Source organism: Calidris pugnax, unplaced genomic scaffold (genome assembly GCF_001431845.1).
Source record: "Calidris pugnax isolate Ruff unplaced genomic scaffold, ASM143184v1 scaffold5, whole genome shotgun sequence".
Classification (NCBI taxonomy): Eukaryota; Metazoa; Chordata; class Aves; order Charadriiformes; family Scolopacidae; genus Calidris; species Calidris pugnax.
Genome location: NW_015090814.1, coordinates 3048812 through 3072773, shown reverse-complemented (window position 1 = coordinate 3072773; position 23962 = coordinate 3048812). Strand labels below are relative to the sequence as shown.

General features: G+C 42.4%; 1 protein-coding gene and 2 long non-coding RNA genes across 4 annotated transcripts; 1 reads left to right on the top strand and 2 right to left on the bottom strand.

Moving 5' to 3' along the window:
* The first annotated feature begins 2109 nt into the window (after window positions 1-2109).
* LOC106886550 lies at window positions 2110-5727 on the top strand. 2 transcript variants are annotated; one of them, XR_001411675.1, is made up of 4 exons: window positions 2110-2415; window positions 3492-3613; window positions 3697-3851; window positions 5365-5727. It is a non-coding gene; the product is annotated as an uncharacterized LOC106886550 (long non-coding RNA). The 2 variants fall into 2 exon arrangements; XR_001411674.1 differs by having other exon boundaries at window positions 2114-3613.
* An 803-nt stretch (window positions 5728-6530) lies between these two features.
* MCMDC2 (minichromosome maintenance domain containing 2) lies at window positions 6531-23380 on the bottom strand. The gene is made up of 15 exons (XM_014939590.1): window positions 23315-23380; window positions 22137-22282; window positions 21914-22044; window positions 21757-21816; window positions 21243-21438; window positions 20749-20871; window positions 20440-20547; window positions 19101-19229; window positions 18373-18604; window positions 16067-16272; window positions 14472-14638; window positions 11956-12132; window positions 10601-10743; window positions 10017-10126; window positions 6531-7147 (listed from the first exon to the last, which is right to left on the bottom strand). The coding sequence occupies exons 2-15, from the start codon at window positions 22234-22236 to the stop codon at window positions 6981-6983; spliced, it is 2049 nt and encodes a 682-aa protein (XP_014795076.1). The 5' UTR covers window positions 22237-22282; window positions 23315-23380; the 3' UTR covers window positions 6531-6980.
* On the bottom strand, window positions 7167-8776 carry LOC106886553. Its single transcript, XR_001411676.1, has 3 exons — window positions 8457-8776; window positions 7802-7911; window positions 7167-7268 (listed from the first exon to the last, which is right to left on the bottom strand). It is a non-coding gene; the product is annotated as an uncharacterized LOC106886553 (long non-coding RNA).
* Window positions 23381-23962: the final 582 nt, after the last annotated feature.

Below are 23962 nucleotides of genomic sequence, written 5' to 3'. Positions count from 1 at the left end.
AGGGCTAGAAACATGGAAAGTCATGAATGGGTGGCACGGAGAAAACAGCTCTACTCAGGCTTTCACTACAATAAAGGAGTATTTACAGCAGCAAAGACAGGAGGTACTTTGTACCCAAAACGCTGGTATAAATTGTGGCCACAATGCAAAGACTTTTGCAGCATTTTACAGACATACTAAAAGCCAGTAAGAATATGCAGAGGAAAACCAGTTTTTAACGTGAGGAGAACTCCCAATATTTATGAGTTGGGATTTTTATTTCTTTTTTCCCTGAGACCGATTATTCTGCGTCAGCTGCAAATGTCTATGCCTTTTCTCCCAGAGCCTGGACCCCAGGTTTGGCAACACACTTCCTCTGAGCAGTACAAGAGCTCTTGTCTTCCAGAAATTTACAGCAGGATCAAAACAGATCCTCTGACCCCCTTTGCTTCAAACCTGCTGTTTGGATGGGATGTTGCATTTCTTAGGAATAGTTTGTATCTTGTGTACTGAAATATAACAGCTTGGCGTTTGGCACTGGAAATACACACGTGTTTAGGAATAAAATTCTACAACGTTCACACATTGCTATCAAAAGGAACCATTTTTCATGGAGTAACTTAAAGTTTATCTTTGCAAATCTCAAGCTATTGTCATCATAGCATTTCCTTCAGAGCGATGGGATGGTGAATGGCCATGAGCAAATCACAGAATCACAGAATGATTTGGGGTTGGAAGGGACCTCTGGAGATCACCCAGTCCAACCCCCTGCCAGAGCAGGTCCACCCAGAGCAGGTCCCACAGGAACGTGTCCAGGTGGGTTTGAACGTCTCCAGAGAAGGAGACTCCACCACCTCTCTGGGCAGCCTCTGCCAGGGCTCTGCCACCCTCACAGAAAAGAAGCTCCTCCTCATGTTCAGATGGAACTTCCAATGTTCAAGTTTGTGCCCATTTCCTCTTGTCCTGTCCCTGGGCACCACTGAAAAAAGACCGGCCCCATCCTCCTGACACCCACCCTTTCAGTATTTATAGGTGTTGATCAGATCCCCCCTTCAGTCTTCTCCAGTCTAACAAGCCCCAAGTCCCTCAGCCTCTCCTCATCAGAGAGATGCTCCAGGCCCCTCATCATCTCTGTAGCCTCTGCTGTCCCCTCTCCAGCAGTTCCCTGTCCTTCTGGAACTGGGGAGCCCAGAACTGGTCCCAGTGCTCCAGATGGGGCCTCCCCAGGGCAGAGCAGAGGGGCAGGATGACCTCCCTCCACCTGCTGCTCACACTCTTCCTGATGCCCCCCAGGATGCCATTGGCCTTCTTGGTCCAAATAACCTGCCTATGCAGGATCCTGCTGCATACAGATGGTTTTTTTTTTTCCTCAGTAACTACAGCACTGTGCCCTGCAGCCATGCATTGCTTTCTCTGAACACATACCCTGCCAACCACTACTTTTTTTTTCCCTCGGAGACCTTTAGCACAAAGCATTCATTGTGCTCGTGCAAAGAAGGGCAACACCGAAAAGATTTTATTTTCCATGGCTTTGACTTCTAAGAGCCTGGCTGCGCTGTGAGAATGGAAGCGGGTTAAGGCTGAAAATACTGGGGTTTATTAAGAATATTGTTGTATATAGAACAACAACAAAATAAAAGTGGCCGTGCTTCCATCTCAGGTAAATCTTGTTTACTTTCTTAACCCACCTGCAATAAATTCTTCACTTTTCTGACTGAAATCGCCCCCACAGACTGCCACGCACCACGGGGTGCGGCAGGAGCCAGGCCGCTCCCCTCAGGGCCCGCAGCTCCCCTCAGGGCCGCAGCACACCCTTCCCCTTCCGCGCTCCTATTTTCACGCCAACGAGCCGCTATGGATTATCCCCTCTCTAAACCGAACACGCTCCTGCCCCAGCACGGCCCAAAGCGCCGCTATGACGGGATCCCCGTCGGACCCAACGGCCCCGGGACCGGAGCTGGGACTGGAACCGGGGCGGGAGGAGGGGGTTCGCCGCCCCGTGCGCATGCGCGTCCAGGGTAGGCCCGGCCCCGCCCCGCCGCAAAGCGCCGCGGTGCCGCGCGGACTATTTAAGGGGATCGCTCCGCTTCCTTCTTCCCTTCTGCGCGGCCCTGAGGAGCGGGACGGTGGCGGCGCGGAGCGGGGGGAGGCGGGGGCATGGCGTGTGCGGTACCGGCCGCCCGTGGGGCTCCCGCCAAGGCGAAGAGCGGCCTGGGGGGTCTCCGGAGCTTAACCCCGCTGCGGCGGGGCGGGGGGTCCTCCGGCAGGGCTAGGTCGCGGGCTCGGTTCCCTTCCCGGGAGCGGCCGGGCCTGGAGCTGCCGCCGCCTGAGGGGGGCCGCGCCGCTTGTCGGGGCGAGCAGATGGCGCCGCGGAGGGGAGAGCGGCTCCTGGTGCGGGCTTTCGGGAGGAATTGGGAGCGTTCCCTTCGCTTCAACGTAAGAAATCCGGGTGGTGGCGTTCCCAGCGAGGCGTGTAGCGGCAGCGGTTGAAGGGGCGGTGTGCGGGGGCTGTTTTGTGAAGTGTTCGCCGTCACTTAAAAGGCTGTAAAGAGTCGCCAACAGCGGGCCGAGCCTGGAGCTGATGAGTCGGAGCTGACGCTCGCTGGCCGACACAGGCTTTCAGGGACCTGCCCGTGCCTTGGGAGATGAAGATGGAGCTAATTGTGGCTGCCCCATCCCTGGAGGGGTTCAAGGCCAGGCTGGATGGGGCTTGGAGCAACCTGGTCTGGTGGGAGGTGTCCCTGCCCAGGGCAGGGGGGTTGGAACTGGATGATCTTTAATGTCCCTCCCAATTCTAACCATTCTATGATTCTAATTAGTATGTGCCTAATTAGTATGTGCCACTAGCGGTGGTTGCTTTGAGTGGTATACTCTTGGTATATCAAGTCTTCAAAGCAATGACAGCTTGGCCATCTAAAGGGACTTGGGTTTGCTGATACATCACTTTCATCATCAAACGCTTGTCCTAATTCTAAAGATAAATTACCTCCTTTTTTTTTTTTTCCCTGGAGGAATTTGGCAAGTGGTGTGTGGTGACCCTGACTGTACCTTTTGGGTCATTGGCATGGGTGGGTTGTAGCAGGGATGGGACCCATGGGGTTGTTGGCTGTCTCCATGGCCATGCTCTCCTGCCAGGACCATGGGGCCTGACCTTAACCCACAGGAAAACTCATCACCAGGTTCTCCAGAGCGTGGCACATGAGTGAGCATTGCAGGCTGTAACCTGCTGGGGTAATCCTCTCCTCAGCGATGGTTCTTTGTTAGGACCAGCATAATAGCCCTGCAATTAGTCATTTTTTTTGCCCTGAAGCTGGCTTTGGGTCATGCCTCTGTTTAACCTTGGTCTCCAGGGATGCCACCCATAGTTTTCTACCCGGGTAATGAGGTTGCTCAGGAGGCTGGTGTTTTTTTGACTGGTTTATTTTCCCCAAGGAGAGCTTTCTGCTACTGGCTCAGCAGTGGAGTTCTCTGAATCAGACAGGTTTTTTTTTTCTCTCTTTTCACTGTTTTAGGCAGCAAGTGAAGTTGAGAGATGAATTGGTTACTGCTGGCTTTGGGAATCTTCAATCTGGACTCTGCCACGCCGTTAACTTTGCAAGCAGAAAGATGACACGTGAATTCTGGAGCTACAGAAGTAATTATTTCTTCCTGTATTTAGGGTTGGGGAAAGCCTCCAAGTCTCTAAAACTGGTTTATAGCTTGTCAATTTTCTTACAGATGGAATGAGGAGGAATATGGTTGTCTGCGTGCAGGGTTAAGAGGCTGAAATTCTAACAGAAGGTATCGTGGCAGCTGTAAAACCTCTTCAGACTTGCTCCCCGGAACAAAGCAGGAGCAATCCCAGAATCCCGAAGGAATCAGAGAGGAGAGAGGTTTGTCATGGCATCTAGTTCTTAACTGGGGAGGGAACCAAGAATTAACAATTGCTTGTTGGAAGTGAGAGACTGAAGATCAGTGTGTTCCAAATGCCATCCCTGCTGGCATTTGGCTGTATTGGTTTTTTTGGAATATATTCCAAAGGGAAAGGTGACCAGGGCAGTGAACTTCACCTCTAGAAAGATACTTGGCATCTGGGGCTTGTAACAGGGAGGGGCCTGTGTTCCTGGCAATAACAAATCCATTTTGTGCTATTTAAAACAGTTAAAAACAAGATTCTACTGCACTTCCTAGAGCAGAGCTCATCTCTTGAGACAAACTTAACAAATCCCCTTGTGTTTGGTACCTGGAAAAAAAATAAATCACACCAGTCTCACCACGGGTGGAAAACTTTGCTGGCAATAATGATAATGACTCTGCTGCTTAATGAGCTGAATTTTGTGCTGAGCTGATGTGCCAGCTACTGGCAGGGTTCTCCCAGTTTGATTTGTCACCATCACTTTTGATTTTATTTAAATACCGGGTGACCTTCTGTGCTGTCTTTGAGCTGTGTGTACGCACATCCAGCCAACAGTAGGCTCCATCCACTTCTAGGATTTTGGGTGTTTAAGAAGGGGTGACCAGGGCAGTGAACTTCACCTCTAGAAAGATACTTGGCATCTGGGGCTTGTAACAGGGAGGGGCCTGTGTTCCTGGCAATAACAAATCCATTTTGTGCTATTTAAAACAGTTAAAAACAAGATTCTACTGCACTTCCTAGAGCAGAGCTCATCTCTTGAGACAAACTTAACAAATCCCCTTGTGTTTGGTACCTGGAAAAAAAATAAATCACACCAGTCTCACCACGGGTGGAAAACTTTGCTGGCAATAATGATAATGACTCTGCTGCTTAATGAGCTGAATTTTGTGCTGAGCTGATGTGCCAGCTACTGGCAGGGTTCTCCCAGTTTGATTTGTCACCATCACTTTTGATTTTATTTAAATACCGGGTGACCTTCTGTGCTGTCTTTGAGCTGTGTGTACGCACATCCAGCCAACAGTAGGCTCCATCCACTTCTAGGATTTTGGGTGTTTAAGAAGGTAAGTTGCTTTTTTACATCAGCTGAAGGTATGGCCTGTTGGTCAAGGATGCTTTTCACCCACTGACTGACTGACTTTGTGTCCTTTACTGCTCATACTGCTACTAGGCTTGTAATTTTTGCTTAAAACAGGAAAAACGGGGGAGAGGCAAGGATAAAAAGTTGGGCTCTTTTTGCAGAATTATTTTTTTTTCTACATAACATTCCTTAATAAAGCTTGTTAAAACTAGTGATTTGTAAAGGAATTCTATTTAACTCTATTGTAGAAGGAATCTTGCTGGCATAATGATGAAACATCTTTGCCGTTTACCCATCTGACTGCTTTGATGTGTATCTTTGAATCTGAAATGCCAGTAAAGTTAATAACTTTGTATAAGATTAAGTGTATACAGAAAACAGACTAACTTTGAATTTTTATGTTTTTTTTCAGGTTGAAACCAGCAGCCTGAAACGTGGAGCTCTAATTCACTTGGAAATGCTTTCATGGTCCTTCCTGCTCCTCAGAAATGAGGCAGAGGAGTAGCTGTTGAGTGAAAATGTGTGAATAATCCTCAAATGGTGTTCAGGTGAAAGTGTCACTCTAGAAGGGGAGGTGGCCTTGTGGACACTCTTAATGTGAATATGTAAGTGTACCAAATAAATGTATCAAAATTGAGTAAACCGGGGGTTAAAATGCGTAAAGAAAAGTTAAATGTTATCTTGTCTAAATAAGTATTTACAATGTTAATGGGAGTGGCTTTTCTGCTTATCTTTAAGGCAGTGTGTGTATGAATAAAAGCTTGGATTTCTGTTTTCAGTGACTGGAGTTGTTGTTTGTTGGGGCTGTGTGAGCAGTAGCACCATGATCCTGCTGGGGACATCCTGGGTAGGAGTCCTACCAAACCTTTGCTATTCACCTTATCCAGAACTTCATTCACCAGAACTCTCTACAATTTTCTGTGCTGTTTGGTTTTTTGGTTAGTTTTTTTTTTATTTTTTGTTAATGTGGACCTCTTGGATGTAAAACTTGCTCAGTATCAGTATATTACCAGGAAGGTAAAGTGCAGGAAAGTCCATAGTTGGAGAAGCACATACTGTGTCTCAGAGACCTCATCTTTTGTCTGCTGTTCTTCATACTTGTTCTTGCAGCAATGTGGAGTTGCCAACCCACCATATCACCTAAAAACAGGTTTTTTTACTTTTCTGCTGGGTTCTACTGTCCCCTGCACTGTATAATAAAGTAATGTGGAAATATGCAGGCTTTTTTTCAGAGCACACCACAATCCTGATCTAATATTGTGTTGCTATGATTTCAAACAAAGACATAGAACATGCAGTACAGTGATTCTTTTATATGTTTAAAGACACACAGATCTTGCAGCAATGTGGAGTTGCCAACCCACCATATCACCTAAAACCAGGTTTTTTTACTTTTCTGCTGGGTTCTACTATCCCCTGCACTGTGTAATAAAGTAATGTGGAAATACACAGGCTTTTTTTCAGAGCACACCACAATCCTGATCTAATATTGTGTTGCTATGATTTCAAACAAAGACATAGAACATCAAGCAGTACAGTGATTCTTTTATATGTTTAAAGACACATAGAACACAATAATTTAAGAAAGTTGGCTTACAATAGAAAAAAAGAATTTTAATGTACTTAAAACTATTTAACTCTTATTGGGTGACACAGCTGAAAAGAAGCAACCAGAAAAACTGGAGAGTTAACACAGTTGAAGTGAAACATTGGATTCTAAACTGGTTTAATTGCTGGTTGTAGTCTTATTAAAGTCCCTGCTTTACTGTGGATGAACCGTGGTAGCCAGGAAGGGAAGTTCAGGTTGAGGCTTTATTCTGAAGCCACAGCCTCTCAGGATGAAGACATCACTCCTGCCTTCAAACAGCACTTTTAAATAAATCTTGTCAGCTGTGCTCTATTCCTTAGCAAAACAGCACTGAACTGACTTAAAAAAATAAAAAAAGCCTTATTGGTTGTATATTTTTAACTGCAGTCTCTCAAAAAGCTGAGGTAGGAGTCTCAGGTTCTACTTACAGAGGGGAGTTTTCATTCTTCGTTAGCGTTAATGTGAATGCCTGGGCCGTAAGCAGCAATGAACTTCAGCAGCTGGTGGTGGCACTGCAGGAGGTAACTGTCTCTCTGCTGCAGGGAGTTTTCATCACTCAGGTCAAATGGAAATACAGAATTGGGTGCTATGCATAGTGCAGACTGGCCTAAGGAAAGAAAAAAAAAGGTGGCACTGCAGGAGGTAACTGTCTCTCTGCTGCAGGGAGTTTTCATCACTCAGGTCAAATGGAAATACAGAATTGGGTGCTATGCATAGTGCAGACTGGCCTAAGGAAATTAAAAAAAAAATAATTAAGGCTTATGCTAAAAGATGTGATAGTTTCTCCTAGGACTTTGAAGGAAAAAAACCCGACACAAATTACTTAGTAATGCAATCATGTGTGTTACCATTGTGAAGTGTTGCATCATAATTAATAAAAATGCTCAGTGACGTGGTTTAGTGATGGTTTTTGTCAGTGTTAGGTTGATGGTTGGACTAGATAATCTTAAAGGTCCCTTCCAACCCAGGCAATTCTATGAATTCTTGTCTCAGTGCCAGATGTAATGCTAGATAAACAAAAAAAAAAAACCAAAACCCAAATCTAACCCTTGTCTTCTGTTCCCCTGGGGCCCCTTTCACACAGCACTGGGACTACACTGTCCCGTCTCAGCCTTCCTTCACCAGGGGGAATCCTGCACTTCCATGTGGAAAGAACCAACTGTCACTGCCATCACTCCATAGAAACTGTTTCCAAACTGACAAAAATACAGAAGTGATGATGTACCCCAGACTAAAGACCCAAGTTAATAACGTTAATTACCGTGTTTTAGGATGAGAGATGATTCAAGTAACAAGATGGCAATCAGCGCATCTTCCTCAAGAACTTTCTTTCTTAAACTTAGTTTAGTGTGAGCCTTAGACAGCGAAATCCTACAAGATGAACAGAAGCACATCAAATAAAAAAAATACTGGGGGCATGAACACAATACCTATTGCCCCGGTCCAAGCACTTCTGTAAATTGCAAGTAGTTTTTTTTCCATAATTCAGGAATTATGGAGACTTTCCCCAAATACTGTGCAGTTATACTTGTCGCTGACTGGGTGACTTCCTTGTGCTATGAAGCCCTGAAACTTGGCATATTACCTACTGTTAATAGTTTTTTTTGCTTGCATAATACAAAGCTGTCATAACTTAAATCCCATTTTTGTTTTTCCTACAAAGCTTTAAGACTGATAATTGTTACTTAATTACTAGGATTTGCCCAGTGAAGTTCTTAACACTTTTTTTTTTTTTGGCAACATCAATATAGAAAATGAACAGTGTTGATAAATAATAGATAAGATTCTTTATTCTTGAACTTTTCAAAACTGAAGAGCCTCGTCTAGGTTTTGATTTAAGAAGCTTTTAGGCAGGTTAGCACAGTTTCTATTTGAAAGGTAGATCTGTTCCCTGTACTGTGAGGAGCAGGACACACAGGATTTTCAGTGCGGATGAGGATAAGGTGGATCCATGGAGGGAGTCTCTTCTCACTCTGCGACTGGCGACGTAGTAGCCCTGAATGAGGTTTTCTGCTTCGGGACTCAGCTCAACGTGCAGATTCTTGGCAAACAAAATAAACTAGAGAGAGGGGATGCGTTTTAAGTATTTAACTGGAAAATAAAGAATTTACATTTTTTCACACCTTTTAACATACCAGTAATATACTCAGGACAATAAGCTCTACCAATAGAGATATAAAGACAGCAGTCACCATTCAGCTACGCACGAGGAGAGATCTCAGATACTAAACACAATCATCTGTTAATTATGCTAGAGATATTGACAGTTTATTTCAAATGGAATAATTAACTTTTACTACTGATTGTAAACTATTCTGATCAAAAGTAGGTATTGGAGTTCTCATATTGGGGGTTGGAACTCGATGATCTTTGAGGTCCCTTCCAACCCTAACCATTCTATGATTCTATATGAATGTTAACCTAGTGTGTTTTCCAGAAACAAGATGGAATCCTGGGCTGTGTAGGGAAGAGTGTGGCCAGCAGGTCAAGGGAGGTCATTCTGCCCCTCTGCTCTGCACTGGGGAGGCCACAACTGGAATCCTGCGTCCAGTTCTGGGCTCCCCAGTTCAAAAGAGACAGGGAACTGCTGGAGAGAGTCCAGCGAAGGGCAACTAAGATGATGGAGGGATTGGAGCATCTCCCTTATGAGGAAAGGCTGAGAGAGATGGGACTCTTTAGCCTGGAGAAGAGAAGGCTGAGGGGAGACCTTATTAATGCTGACAAGGATCTAAAGGGTGGGTTAAGGGAGGATGGAGCTGGACTCTTTTCAGTGGTTCCCAGTGACAGGACGAGGGTCAACGGGCACAAGGTGGGACATGGGAAGTTCCACTCAAATCTGAGGAAGAACTTCTTTGGGGTGAGGGTGCCAGAGCCCTGGAAGAGGCTGCCCAGGGAGGGTGTGGAGTCCCCTTCTCTGGAGATCTTCAAGCCCCACCTGGGTGCTCCTGTGTAAAATTAAGGCTTATGCTAAAAGATGTGATAGCTTCTGCCAGGCCTTTGAAGGAAAAAAAAACAACACAAATTACTTAGTAATGCAATCGTGTGTGTTACCATTGTGAAGTGTTGCATCATAATTAATAATAGTGCTCAGTGACATGGTTTAGTGATGGTTTTTGTCAGTGTTAGGTTGATGGTTGGACTAGATAATCTTAAAGGTCCCTTCCAACCCAGGCAATTCTGTGAATTCTTGTCTCGGTGCCAAATTTGCGTGTTAATAAATGTAATGCTAGATAGATAAACAAAAAAACCAACCAAATCTAACCCTTGTCTTCTGTTTCCCTGGGGCCCCTTTCACACAGCACTGGGACTCCGCTGTCCCGTCTCAGCCTTCCTTCACCAGGGGGAATCCTGCACTTCCATGTGGAAAGAACCAACTGTCACTGCCATCACTCCATAGAAACTGTTTCCAAACTGACAAAAATACAGAAGTGATGATGTACCCCAGACTAAAGACCCAAGTTAATAACGTTAATTACCGTGTTTTAGGATGAGAGATGATTCAAGTAACAAGATGGCAATCAGCGCATCTTCCTCAAGAACTTTCTTTCTTAAACTTAGTTTAGTGTGAGCCTTAGACAGTGAAATCCTACAAGATGAATAGAAGCACATCAAATAAAAAAATACTGGGGGCATGAACACAATACCTATTGCCCCGGTCCAAGCATTTCTGTAAATTGCAAGTAGTTTTTTTTCCATAATTCAGGAATTATGGAGACTTCCCCCAAATACTGCGCAGTTACACTTTTTTTTTCTTGCATAATACAAAGCTGTCATAACTTAAATCCCATTTTTGTTTTTCCTACAAAGCTTTAAGACTGATAATTGTTACTTAATTACTAGGATTTGCCCAGTGAAGTTCTTAACACTTTTTTTTTTTTTGGCAACATCAATATAGAAAATGAACAGTGTTGATAAATAATAGATAAGATTCTTTATTCTTGAACTTTTCAAAACTGAAGAGCCTCGTCTAGGTTTTGATTTAAGAAGCTTTTAGGCAGGTTAGCACAGTTTCTATTTGAAAGGTAGATCTGTTCCCTGTACTGTGAGGAGCAGGACACACAGGATTTTCAGTGCGGATGAGGATAAGGTGGATCCATGGAGGGAGTCTCTTCTCACTCTGCGACTGGCGACGTAGTAGCCCTGAATGAGGTTTTCTGCTTCGGGACTCAGCTCAACGTGCAGATTCTTGGCAAACAAAATAAACTAGAGAGAGGGGATGCGTTTTAAGTATTTAACTGGAAAATAAAGAATTTACATTTTTTCACACCTTTTAACATACCAGTAATATACTCAGGACAATAAGCTCTACCAATAGAGATATAAAGACAGCAGTCACCATTCAGCTACGCACGAGGAGAGATCTCAGATACTAAACACAATCATCTGTTAATTATGCTAGAGATATTGACAGTTTATTTCAAATGGAATAATTAACTTTTACTACTGATTGTAAACTATTCTGATCAAAAGTAGGTATTGGAGTTCTCATATTGGGGGTTGGAACTCGATGATCTTTGAGGTCCCTTCCAACCCTAACCATTCTATGATTCTATATGAATGTTAACCTAGTGTGTTTTCCAGAAACAAGATGGAATCCTGGGCTGTGTAGGGAAGAGTGTGGCCAGCAGGTCAAGGGAGGTCATTCTGCCCCTCTGCTCTGCACTGGGGAGGCCACAACTGGAATCCTGCGTCCAGTTCTGGGCTCCCCAGTTCAAAAGAGACAGGGAACTGCTGGAGAGAGTCCAGCGAAGGGCAACTAAGATGATGGAGGGATTGGAGCATCTCCCTTATGAGGAAAGGCTGAGAGAGATGGGACTCTTTAGCCTGGAGAAGAGAAGGCTGAGGGGAGACCTTATTAATGCTGACAAGGATCTAAAGGGTGGGTTAAGGGAGGATGGAGCTGGACTCTTTTCAGTGGTTCCCAGTGACAGGACGAGGGTCAACGGGCACAAGGTGGGACATGGGAAGTTCCACTCAAATCTGAGGAAGAACTTCTTTGGGGTGAGGGTGCCAGAGCCCTGGAAGAGGCTGCCCAGGGAGGGTGTGGAGTCCCCTTCTCTGGAGATCTTCAAGCCCCACCTGGGTGCTCCTGTGTAATGTGCTCTGGGCAACCCTTCTTTGGCAGGGGAGTTGGACTGGATGATCTCTAGAAGGTCCCTTCCAACTCTTACAATTCCATGATTCCGTGAAGATCAAACTGAATTTATTATGTTGGCCCTTTTGAAGAACTGAAGCCAATATTTTCAATGATCCTTTTAATGCTCGTGGGAATACGGCAGGGGGGGAAAAGGTAGGAAGTGAGTATTGACGGGGTTAAAAATAAGCAGAATGTGCAGAGAGACCTTTCTGATTCCAGAAACAGGATGAGATTCCCAAGTACAACGCATTTCAAAACTACTGGGTAGTAACTGTTACCTCCTCATAATCCTGCATCCTGAACTGCTGGGAGGCTTTGTACAGCATGGCTTCAGGATTCAGGGCTTTTTTCAAGATGTGCTGTACGACAGGAGAAGACAGTCGGCACGAAGGAGACTCGTTGTATATCAGAAGCCCAAAAACATCGAGAAGGTTAGAGGGAATCAAACTCACATCCTAAACAGAAGACCCAGAGAAAGAAAACAAATGACTTGATTTTGGCCTTTTGGCTTGTAGAAACACTGTACTTTTTTTTTTTCAGTCTGAACTGTTCAATATCAATATATACTGAGTCCTGCAAGATTATCCAATTAATTACCTAAAATATATAGAGTAACATTTTGTGTCAGTACTTGTTGTCAAAAGCTTTTATAAATATTTATATGTATAAAATAAATGATACCTACTAAAAAAACAGCTCATTTTAGAAGATACTTGATTTAAAGTCACTTACGTTGTGACTTTTTGGAAATACTAACAAATCTGATTGTTTTTGTTATTTTATAAGTTGAAATAACCGTAAACACAAGCGACTGCTGTAATAGTTACTGTGGCAGCAAGGCGTGTGCTTTACCATCTGTCCAATTAAAAAATTCTCCTTTTGGATATGTTTCTTGGAGGAAGAATCCACATCTATAAAAGACCAAAAATTGGTCTGAATTGAAATAGTAACTTGTTGGTCGGCCTCTTCTCCATACTTCTTCCCAGGAATGAACACCGTTGTCGTTCTGCTCTCCAGCACTAGGACAGGACAAAAATATGTCAGTTAACGTAAATGATCGAGTTTAACCAGAAATTCCAGTCCCATCCTGTCCTTGACTCTCTGAAACTGGTCACAATTATGTATTTCACTGAAATGTCCTGGTCAGTGCCCTCTCTATGGTGGAGCCTGTGTAGCAGGCTGTGTAGAACTGTCCCACACAACATCCTGGTCTCTAAACTGGAGAGATGATCAGGAACTGGCTGGACAGCCACACACAAGGGGTTGTGGTCAATGGCTCAATGTCCAATGGAAGCCAGTGATGAGTGGTGTCCCTCAGGGGTCAGCACTGGGACCTGTGCTGTGTAACATCTTTGTCAGCAACATGGACAGTGGGATTGAGTGCACCTTCAGCAAGTTTGCCAATGACACCAAGCTGTGTGGCACAGTTGACACGCTGGAATGAAGGGATGCCATCCAGAGGGACCTGGACAGGCTTGAGAGGTGGGCCTGTGCAAACCTCATGAAGTTCAACCAAACAAAGTGCAAGGTCCTGTACCTGGGATGCGGCAATCCCAGTCACAAATACAGGTTGGGCGGAGAATGGCTGGAGAGCAGCCCTGAGAAGAAGGACTTGGGAGTGTTGGTGGATGAGAAGCTCAACATGAGCCAGCAACGTGCGCTGGCAGCCCAGAAAGCCACCCCCATCCTGGGCTGCATCCCCAGCAGCGTGGCCAGCAGGGCCAGGGGGGGATTCTGCCCCTCTGCTCCGCTCTGGGGAGACCCCACCTGGAGCTCTGTGATGGTTGGACTAGATAATCTTAAAGGTCCCTTCCAACCCAGGCAATTCTGTGAATTCTTGTCTCGGTGCCAAATTTGCGTGTTAATAAATGTAATGCTAGATAGATAAACAAAAAAACCAACCAAATCTAACCCTTGTCTTCTGTTTCCCTGGGGCCCCTTTCACACAGCACTGGGACTACACTGTCCCGTCTCAGCCTTCCTTCACCAGGGGGAATCCTGCACTTCCATTTGAAAAAAACCAACTGTCACTGCCATCACTCCATAGAGACTGTTCCCAATCTGACACAAATACAGAAACTATGTACCCCAGACTAAAGACCAAGTTAATAACGTTAATTACCGTGTTTTAGGATAAGAGATGATTCAAGTAACAAGATGGCAATCAGCGCATCTTCCTCAAGAACTTTCTTTCTTAAACTTAGTTTAGTGTGAGCCTTAGACAGTGAAATCCTACAAGATGAATAGAAGCACATCAAATAAAAAAATACTGGGGGCATGAACACAATACCTATTGCCCCGGTCCAAGCATTTCTGTAAATTGCAAGTAGTTTTTTTTCCATAATTCAGGAATTATGGAGACTTTCCCCAAATACTGTGCAGTTATACTTGTCGCTGACTGGGTGACTTCCTTGTGCTATGAAGCCCTGAAACTTGGCATATTACCTACTGTTAATAGTTTTTTTTGTATTTTTTTTTTTCAGTCTGAACTGTTCAATATCAATATATACAGAATCCTGCAAGATTATCCAATTAATTACCTAAAATATAGAGTAACATTTTGTTTCAGTACTTGTTGTCAAAAGCTTTTATAAATATTTATATTTATAAAATAAATGATACCTACTAAAAACCCAGCTCATTTTAGAAGGTACTTGATTTAAAGTCACTTAAGTTATGACTTTTTGGGAAATACTAACAAATTTGATTGTTCTTGTTATTTTATAAGTTGAAATAACCGTAAACACAAACGACTGCTGTAATAGTTACTGTGGCAGCAAGGCATGTGCTTTACCATCTGTCCAATTAAAAAATTCTCCTTTTGTATATGTTTCTTGGAGGAAGAATCCACATCTATAAAAGACCAAAAATTGGTCTGAATTGAAATAGTAACTTGTTGGTCGGCCTCTTCTCCATACTTCTTCCCAGGAATGAACACCGTTGTCGTTCTGCTCTCCAGCACTAGGACAGGACAAAAATATGTCAGTTAACGTAAATGATCGAGTTTAACCAGAAATTCCAGTCCCATCCCCACCCCCAACTCTCTGAAACTGGTCACAATTATGTATTTCACTGAAATGTCATGGTCAGTGCCCTCTCTATGGTGGAGCCTGTGTAGCAGGCTGTGTAGAACTGTCCCACACGACATCCTGGTCTCTAAACTGGAGAGATGATCAGGAACTGGCTGGACAGCCACACACAAGGGGTTGTGGTCAATGTCTCAATGTCCAAGTGGAAGCCAGTGATGAGTGGTGTCCCTCAGGGGTCAGTACTGGGAGCAGTGTTGTGTAACATCTTTGTTGGCAACATGGACAGTGGGATTGAGTGCACCTTCAGCAAGTTTGCCAATGACACCAAGCTGTGTGGCACAGTTGACACGCTGGAATGAAGGGATGCCATCCAGAGGGACCTGGACAGGCTTGAGAGGTGGGCCTGTGCAAACCTCATGAAGTTCAACCAAACAAAGTGCAAGGTCCTGTACCTGGGATGCGGCAATCCCAGTCACAAATACAGGTTGGGCGGAGAATGGCTGGAGAGCAGCCCTGAGAAGAAGGACTTGGGAGTGTTGGTGGATGAGAAGCTCAACATGAGCCAGCAACGTGCGCTGGCAGCCCAGAAAGCCACCCCCATCCTGGGCTGCATCCCCAGCAGCGTGGCCAGCAGGGCCAGGGGGGGATTCTGCCCCTCTGCTCCGCTCTGGGGAGACCCCACCTGGAGCTCTGTGTCCAGCTCTGGAGTCCTCAGCACAGGAAGGACATGGACCTGTTGGGATGGGGCCAGCAGAGGGTCACAAAGATGCTCAGAGGGCTGGAGCCCCTCTGCTGTGGGGACAGGCTGAGAGAGTTGGGGGGGTTCAACCTGGAGAAGAGAAGGCTCCAGGGAGACCTTAGAGCCCCTTCCAGTCCCTAAAGGGGCTCCAGGAGAGATGGGGAGGGACTCTGGATCAGGGAGGGGAGCCATAGGATGAGGGGGAAGGGTTTTAAACTGAAAGAGGGGAGATTGGGATGAGATCTCAGGAAGAAATTCTTTGCTGTGAGGGTGGTGAGACACTGGAAGAGGTTGCCCAGAGAAGCTGTGGCTGCCCCATCCCTGGAGGGGTTCAAGGCCAGGCTGGATGGGGCTTGGAGCAACCTGGGCTGGTGGGAGGTGTCCCTGCCCAGGGCAGGGGGTTGGAACTGGATGATCTTGAAGGTCCCTTCCAACCCAAACCATTCTGTGATTCAAATGTCACCTTATATGACCTTGGCTCTTTTGTCCTTGTTTCTTACACAGACTGGTTAAAAATAGCTTATAGATTTTCTCAGCATTTGAGGGCCATAAAGCGGGGAACAAACTTAGTAACAAACAAGGGAGCAGAACAAACAAACTTGTGGCTAAGTGGGAGCTTACCAGACTGCAAGAGTTCAAGTTTATCCTTTTTATATGAAGATAAGTCTCCAATGTAACAGACCCCACCCTTGGCCAGCACAGCACTGCAGGCCTGGATACTGGCGCTTCCCGTCCCGTGTCTGTCCTTGGACACAGAAGGAAAGATGTCACTCGACGGCGGGTGTCGGACACCTCGAGGCAGGAGACACACGCTGTAATTCAGCAGCCTAGAGGGTTAAATAATTCAGTCAGTCATAAATTGTTAAATCATTGTTCAGCATTTCAAAACTTTAAGAACTTAATATTGTAATTAATACTTTATACTGGTATTAATATATATTCAGACTCACTTTGGAACAACAAAAAAAACCCTCATGGATTTAACATATGAGGCAAATCCCATCATGGTTTGCAACAGAAGTAATTATTAAGAAGTCAAAGCAGTCTCATAATGTAACTCCGTGTTGTTATCTCCTGTTCCTATTCTAGATGAACTTTTCCAGTGATTTAAAAGGGCAGGGGATTAGCAATCCTGGTCAGCTGGGAAAAATGAAAACCTGTGGATTTAATGCCAGCATTAAATCCACCCCCCCCCTCCCCAATTCTTTTTGAGAAAGCGGGTATGGAATTTCTTTTCCACCCCCTGTACTATGGTCCTTGGCACAAAAAGGTTGCAAATTGTCTGTCTTCCACAATCAAAGGCTCCTAATGACTTTAATATGTCAGAGCATGATTTATCCTACTATCAACAATGGAGAAAATTGTTAATTCAAATTAATAATTATTAATAAATATGCTATTGTACCAATAAAAATATGACATAGCAAATGCCTACTTTGACAGGCCACTGAGAGACCTCCAGCAAGGAAATGCTGGAGAGGGTACAGCAGAGGCCACAAAGATGATGAGGGGCCTGGAGCATCTCTCTTATGAGAAGAGGCTGAGGGACTTGAGTCTTTTTAGTCTGGAGAAGAGAAGACTGAGGGGGGATCTGATCAACACCTATAAATACTGAAAGGGTGGGTGTCAGGAGGATGGGGCCAGGCTTTTTCCAGTGGTGCCCAGTGACAGGACAAGAGGAAATGGGCACAAACTTGAATGTAAGAAGTTCCACCTAAACATGAGGAGGAACTTCTTTCCTGTGAGGGTGGCAGAGCCCTGGCAGAGGCTGCCCAGAGAGGTGGTGGAGTCTCCTTCTCTGGAGACATTCAAACCCACCTGGACACGTTCCTGTGGGACCTGCTCTGGGTGACCCCGCTCTGGCAGGGGGTTGGAGTGGATGATCTCCAGAGGTCCCTTCCAACCCCACATCATTCTGTGACTCTGTGACAATGAAATACATTGTGCACCTGCAGACAGTGCACAGCAGAAAATTTACTGTGTGTAAATTTTAATATTAACACTCTCTAGTTCCTATGATTTCTCTCATGAAATCTTACTCAAGCCCAGGGAAAAAAAATCCTGCAGCCCACATTTTTTTCAAATTTGTAGTAATTTCTGCAGCTAAATTTTGAAATGGTTCAAGTGTCTTTTTTTCCACAAGATACTAGTGAATTTTTTTTAAGGGCTCTTACATGAAACTAAAATTCATGTCACTTTCCAATGTCTTTCTCAAAAATAAAAATGAAGCCCTCTTTTGAGTTGGCAAAGGAGAAAGTAGTTGTATTTAAATTAATGTAAATGTAAAGCTGAGTGTATTGTACTCTTCTGCAGTATATGTGAAAATGTGTTAGCAGTTTATAGGTATGTGAAAGGGTAAAAACATCACATGCACAGAAAAATATTTTGTTAAAGGCAACAAACACCAGATTTATGAGCTACACATGTAAAGATGTACATTGCTTTTGATACCTTATCAGTGTATTTTTTGTGAGAGTGATAAAGATGTAAGTATCTACTTACATGCTGTTATTAAATTAAAATGCTGATAGCTGGAAATTGGTGATGAAAAGGCTCAAAGTGACACAAGGTTTGAAAAGTTAAGCCCTTGGCTTTTCTTACCAGCTTCCAGGACAGCCTTCAGTTCTGATTTTAGAAAAATGTTCTGTTTGAGCTCTACTAAAGAGTGCTAGTATTAAAATCTTTAGATCATTATGAGAGCGTTGAGGGGCTTTATTTTAAGTGAAGTTCTGATCTAGATTTATCACTTGAAAGAAATAACAATGTCCCAGGAATAAAAATTGAGTATTTTTACTAAGTCAGAGTCCTGTATGTTCTTTTAAAATATAGTCTCTTTAGCCTTTCACACAAGACAGATCCTATTACCATCTTTAAAAACACTCGTGTTTTTAATTCTAATTTACATGGAAAATAAGGAATGTCTTTACCTATCAATTACTAGCGTGTCACTTGTCACAACCAACAGATCCAGATAATCTGCATTTTCTTTTTCACCTGTCTGTACCAGGCTCAGCAATATTGCCAGTTTAAGAGTGTTGTAAGTGCCTGGTGGGACCACTTGAGAAGCAAAGATATTGGCAAGGATGGCAGTGAACCTCCAGCATGAACTTGAAGCCAGTGAGAGCAGATACTTAAAATTGTCACCGACAAAAGCAGGACCTAATTAAAACAAAGCACAGGTTAACAAACACTTCCTAAGAGAGTGATGCAGATGTATCACAACAAATCACCATTCTGGTTTGATACAAACCCTACAAACAACAAATAACTATGTATTAAGTATAAATTCAGAATGTAAACATCTGGTAATATTAATAAAAATACTAAAAAGGTAGTAGACACAATCAGCTAAAATGGATGGAATCAGAAAGGAATAACAAACTGAAATACCAGGTTCATTTAATGTATCATTTCAAAGTACCTTCCAATGGATGGAAGAAGTTGGAAAGAGAAGGTGAGGAACTGCAATCAATAAAAATATAGTTAAAGAAGATATTCTCAAATAACAGTAAGGTACATTTCAGACAGAGAGGAAAGTCCCAGAGTGGTTTCATAATCTGGACCTCTAGATAATAGAAAACCATGCTAGTTCTCAGGATTTTGTTCCAGAAGGTTTTCCAACTTTTTTAGCCAATTTTTAAGGACTCTTTCTTACCATTTGGTTTACAGAGCTGTACACTATTGACTTCTATACATGCTGTAGCTTGTAAGCCATTTTGTACACAAGCAGGAATTCCTATAATCTTGTAGTGGTTTCCTATTTCCATTTTATTGGCCAGTTCATCTGGAAATAAAAAGTAATAATAATATAAAAAAGAAAAGGTGGTGGTGGGGAAGACAGGAACCTGCAGATGAGTTAGGGCATAAAAACAGTTTTAAAGACATGATCAGAAGAGTTTTCTTCTCCAAACTATGGAAAGTTCAATTTTATGATTTAATTGCAGAAAACAACAATTGGATATGTGGTTCACCATAACAGACCAGAAGAAAATGAAGCATACAATTCTAATTAATTAATATAAAAAGCAAGGAAGGTACACTGGGTGAGGAAAAGTAGATTCCTGATACAGAAAATGGATGATGTGTTTAGTTCTGCATCAAAAAGAAAGCGGACAGTTGTTTGCAAATATGCATTCCTGTTCTGATACTTGTGACAACATCATCAGCTATAAAACAGAGAAAAAAACACAATAAAAAGGAGATCCAAACTTAACAGATTTCAAAGAGACACACAAATAGTTTTGGGAACCTTTGTATTTTTGTGCGTTTTTTTTTTTTAAAATCAAAAAGTCACATTTATTTTTTGGACATGAGAGTTAGGTCCAAGCAAATATGAATCTCAGCTGTGAAACCCATTTAGCACATGCATAACCCATAGACTCTTGTTTTATAACAATACACTTATAGTGGCAGTTTTTAAGTGTTTCTCATTATTTTGGAGCTATTTTGGAATGGCAGGGTTCACTTTTTTGTTTTGTTTCTTTTTTTTTTTTTTAAAGAGAATTAATGAAAGCATGTTGTTGAGCTGCTATTTCAGCTGGAAAGTCACATTAGATTGGCACATGAAAATCATTTAACATTTGCAGTGGAAGGTAGTGGTAGTAGAAGCCAAAAATCCTGATGGAATGTGGAAAACAGCTAGATTGAGGAAGGATGTTAAAAAGCTGTGAAGTTAGTACAATACAGTATGGCCAAAGGAAGTGGAAAGGAGGAAAAAAAACAAGCTACAGTTAGAATGTGACACTGCAGAGTTTATTTAAATAAGGGTATATAAGTGAACACAACAGTTTTGCCACATGCACTCTTCAATCACCTGTTTAATCACCCAGCTAATTTTATATATTTTCCCCCCTAATTTTGTTAAAGAACTGCAATATGAATTATGACTTTCACTATTTATAGATCCATTTCTCTGGATAAAAAGAAAATGCAAGGAATTATTACAGTTCAATTGTAAAAGTTTTTTTTTGACAAATCTCCACAATTCAGCTTACCTCTCAGGAAAACTGTAAATGCCTGAATCCTAAAATGTGATTTATCGCTGGAAAATCCTTTCAAAGCATTGAGAACTTTTGCATCAATCATTTCAACTATTTGTTTATCTTTCAAAATAAAAGAAAAAGAAAAGGTTAGTTCTCTTGAAAACATTAAAACTTTGTTTGTTTGGGGTTTTTTTTGATAGTTTGTTTTTTTTAATGACTGGTGTATTTTGGAGCTTTTTCTACTTAACCAGGTTTTTTTACTTATTATTTAACAGAAGTAGGAAGGTAATAGATCTAAAAATAAAACTACATAGATCCTACCACCAAGTACTCTAAATTTCATGTCTTCCTGCAGTGGTGAAGAACACAAACTACACACAAAATCACTCCTCACTGTGGCAGACTCTGTAGCTCCAGGCATATGCACTCTTATGTACCTATATCCTAAAAAAGTTAAAGTATTAAATATTAATTTACCAAACATTTAAAATGGGTACTTGGCTTTCATTTTAAATTTCCCATTAAGAATAGAAATTATTAAAATACTGGGCAGTTAAATTCTAAATTTATCATGTGTTTTTTCAGAGGAGCATATGTTCATATACTATGCTTCCACTATAATGATCTCTATAATTTATAATTTATTAGAGATCGACCACAAGATGGCAGAGTTTCCTATTGGAAATTACCAAAATCCTTAAAAAGTTTTTGAAACAGTAAGATCGACCACAAGATGGCAGAGTTTCCTATTGGAAATTACCAAAATTCTTAAAAAAAGTTTTTGAAACAGTAATTATTTTTTTTTTTTTTACTACCTTCAGAAAACGGACAGGTTTCCTCAGTACAAAGAAATCTTGCTCCTTGTGTGTATTTTGTCACAGTGCCCATTGCGATGGCTATTCCTTCAGACATGTAAAATCTCTGGGATGTGTAATTAAAGGGAAACGCAGAAAGACTGAGCACATAACTTGATAAAGGTGGCAAATGTGTTGGTTTCAGCAGTATACTAATCTAACAAGAGAAAGACAAAATTCCATTAATACCATTATTATTTTTTATTTAAAACTGCTTTACTAATACACAATACCTATTATTAAAAAAAAAAATTCAGAAACTCATGAAGTGTAAGAATAATTCTGTTTCATATTCATTACCTCAAAATTCCTGCAATATGGTTGGGTGAGACTTCCAGCTATTTTTAATTACCGATAATACTACAACCAAAGGGAAAACGAAAACTGAAGAGCTAAAACAAAAGCAATATTTCCTAATACTTCACTATACTTAAAAGATTTAAGATCTAAATGGAGGAAAACAACGCAGGCTCACCTGGGCTTCTGTCTGCATTTGTTCAATTAAGGATAACGTCTTAATAGCTATGAAACATACCTGTGATTGAAAAATAACTTCATTTTAGAAAGGAAAATCTAGTTAAAACATCAGACGATGTACTTTTGTCTACGCTTGTCTATAAATAGACACTTACTGACTGAAAAATCTGTGCAGCTTGGATGGGATTATGAAGAATGTAGTTTCCAAGAGTTGCATCTAATTCAGCAATATCAGAAGGATTTATTGAAATAATGAAACGATAAACAGCATAGCTTTGTTTGGAGTCTGTGAAGCAGAAAATACTTTAAATAAAAATAACAGAGACTCGTGCAATATTTTGTATGAATTTAACAGAGTATCTATTTAGTGAGTAATACCATTATATTTTTTGCAATCCTGCACAAATTTCTGAAGGCCGCCACTTCTGTCAAGGTAAATAAGGGCAATTTCTCTCATTTTCTGTATTTCAGGATGCATCTTCCAAGAAAGATCTTCGCTCTCTTTATCAAAATGTTGGAATAAACTGTGAAGAAATCATATTAGAACTGACCACACTATGATAATAATACAGGTATGTATTAACAAAGCCATATGAAATGAAAATAAACAGTCTCTTTTTCCAACTATACAATTCTTTAAGGGTTTTAGAAATTTTAAAAATACTACTATTGAGTTGAAAGTTCTTCCCAAAGGCTGAAGCATACTACATTCCCAAAGTAAATTCCTGAAGAATGCTCTAGTGGAATGCTCAGTGAATTATTTCACTGCCCAATTCCCTAACCCACGAAGTTAAAGCTTGCATTTAATTTAACTCCCCTTATGTGTTTTATAGGTATAACCAGCCTATCAAAAACCAGACTTAGACATCTCCCTTATCTGGGAAGTCTGTCACAGCTGTTAGAAGTGTGAAACTGGGCAATATCTTTAAATCTGACTTTCCTGCTCTGCTCTTTCCTCCTGTAGCACTAACTTAAGCCTTCCCAAGATCAAGTTATTTCCATCCACATACACAGAAGATCAACTCTGATTCCCAGAGATAAAACGTTCACAAATATAGTTTTGTTTTGGAAGCTGACATTGTGTATTAGCCACACCTCTGCAATTTTATTTTTTAAAAAAAGTCTCATACTTTGCTGAATTTAGACAGAGAATTACCAGACCAAAATATGGTATTTTGTATATAGATATCTGTTTTACTCTCTTATGGATTTTTGTCTACAAAGTCCTTTGTCCTCTCTACAGATGACCAATACGAAATGCCACTTAAGTCTTCAAAAACAGATTCAGAAACCTGGTAAAGGACAAGACAGAATTATTGGGCTGATGAGGAAGCAACGCTCATAGCTCATGAAAGATCCCCTGAAGGAGTCCACAGAACTGGCTTTCAGAGGGCAGAGATCAACACCTGAAAGAGGAGTAAGTGGATACCAGTGCACACAGTGCCTCCGCGTGCAGCTGGTGGGAGGTGTTTAGTGGCCTGAAGTAACAAATTTTAAGCACAAATTGAAAGAGAATTTATAGTAGGGATTCCCAGTGTCTTTAGGATTAGTCTTACATGATTACTGCTCCATCCCTTGAAATCTTCAGCAAGAAGGGATTAAAAGAACACACAGACAGATGCACTGTCTCTCTCTGGACCCAGAGTTCCCCGGGCTAGAAGGGAAGGACACCAAACATGATTAGGAGGGACTAAGCTATAGCCCTATTGTGTACCAAACACTGCCATCGCCTAAGCTTCAGAAAATAAAGCCTGACCTGTCCCACTACTGGGATAACTGCCTTCCCCAGTGTCCCTATAGCCAGGTAAATTCCCCCTCAGCTGCACTCCAGCACAGGACACAGCATGGTGACCAAAGCCACCCCCTCCTCACAAACCCCACCAGCTCTCTTTCCCAAACAGAATCAGCAAAGAATTTCTTCTCAAGATCTCATCTAAATCTCCCCTCTTTCAGTTTAAAACTGTCCCCCCTCGTCCTATGGCTTCCCTCCCTGATCAGGAGTCCCTCCCCATCTCTCCTGGAGCCCCTTTAAGGACTGGAAGGGGCTTTAAGGTCTCCCTGGAGCCTTCTCTTCTCCAGGTTGAACCACCCCAACTCTCTCAGCCGGTGCTCACAGCAGAGGGTCTCCAGCCCTCTGAACATCCCCATGGTCTCCTCTGGACCCACTCCAACAGGTCCATGGTCTCTTTATGTTGGGAACTCCA

Coding starts and splice junctions, on each gene's coding strand:
- MCMDC2 (XM_014939590.1), bottom strand. CDS start 22,236: ATGCATCCTGAAATACAGAAAATGAGAGAAATTGCCCTTATTTACCTT. Junction 22,045..22,136: donor GGATTGCAAAAAATATAATG/GTATTACTCACT, acceptor TCTGCTTCACAG/ACTCCAAACAAAGCTATGCT. Junction 14,639..16,066: donor ACTTGAACTCTTGCAGTCTG/GTAAGCTCCCAC, acceptor GTCCTGTCCTAG/TGCTGGAGAGCAGAACGACA.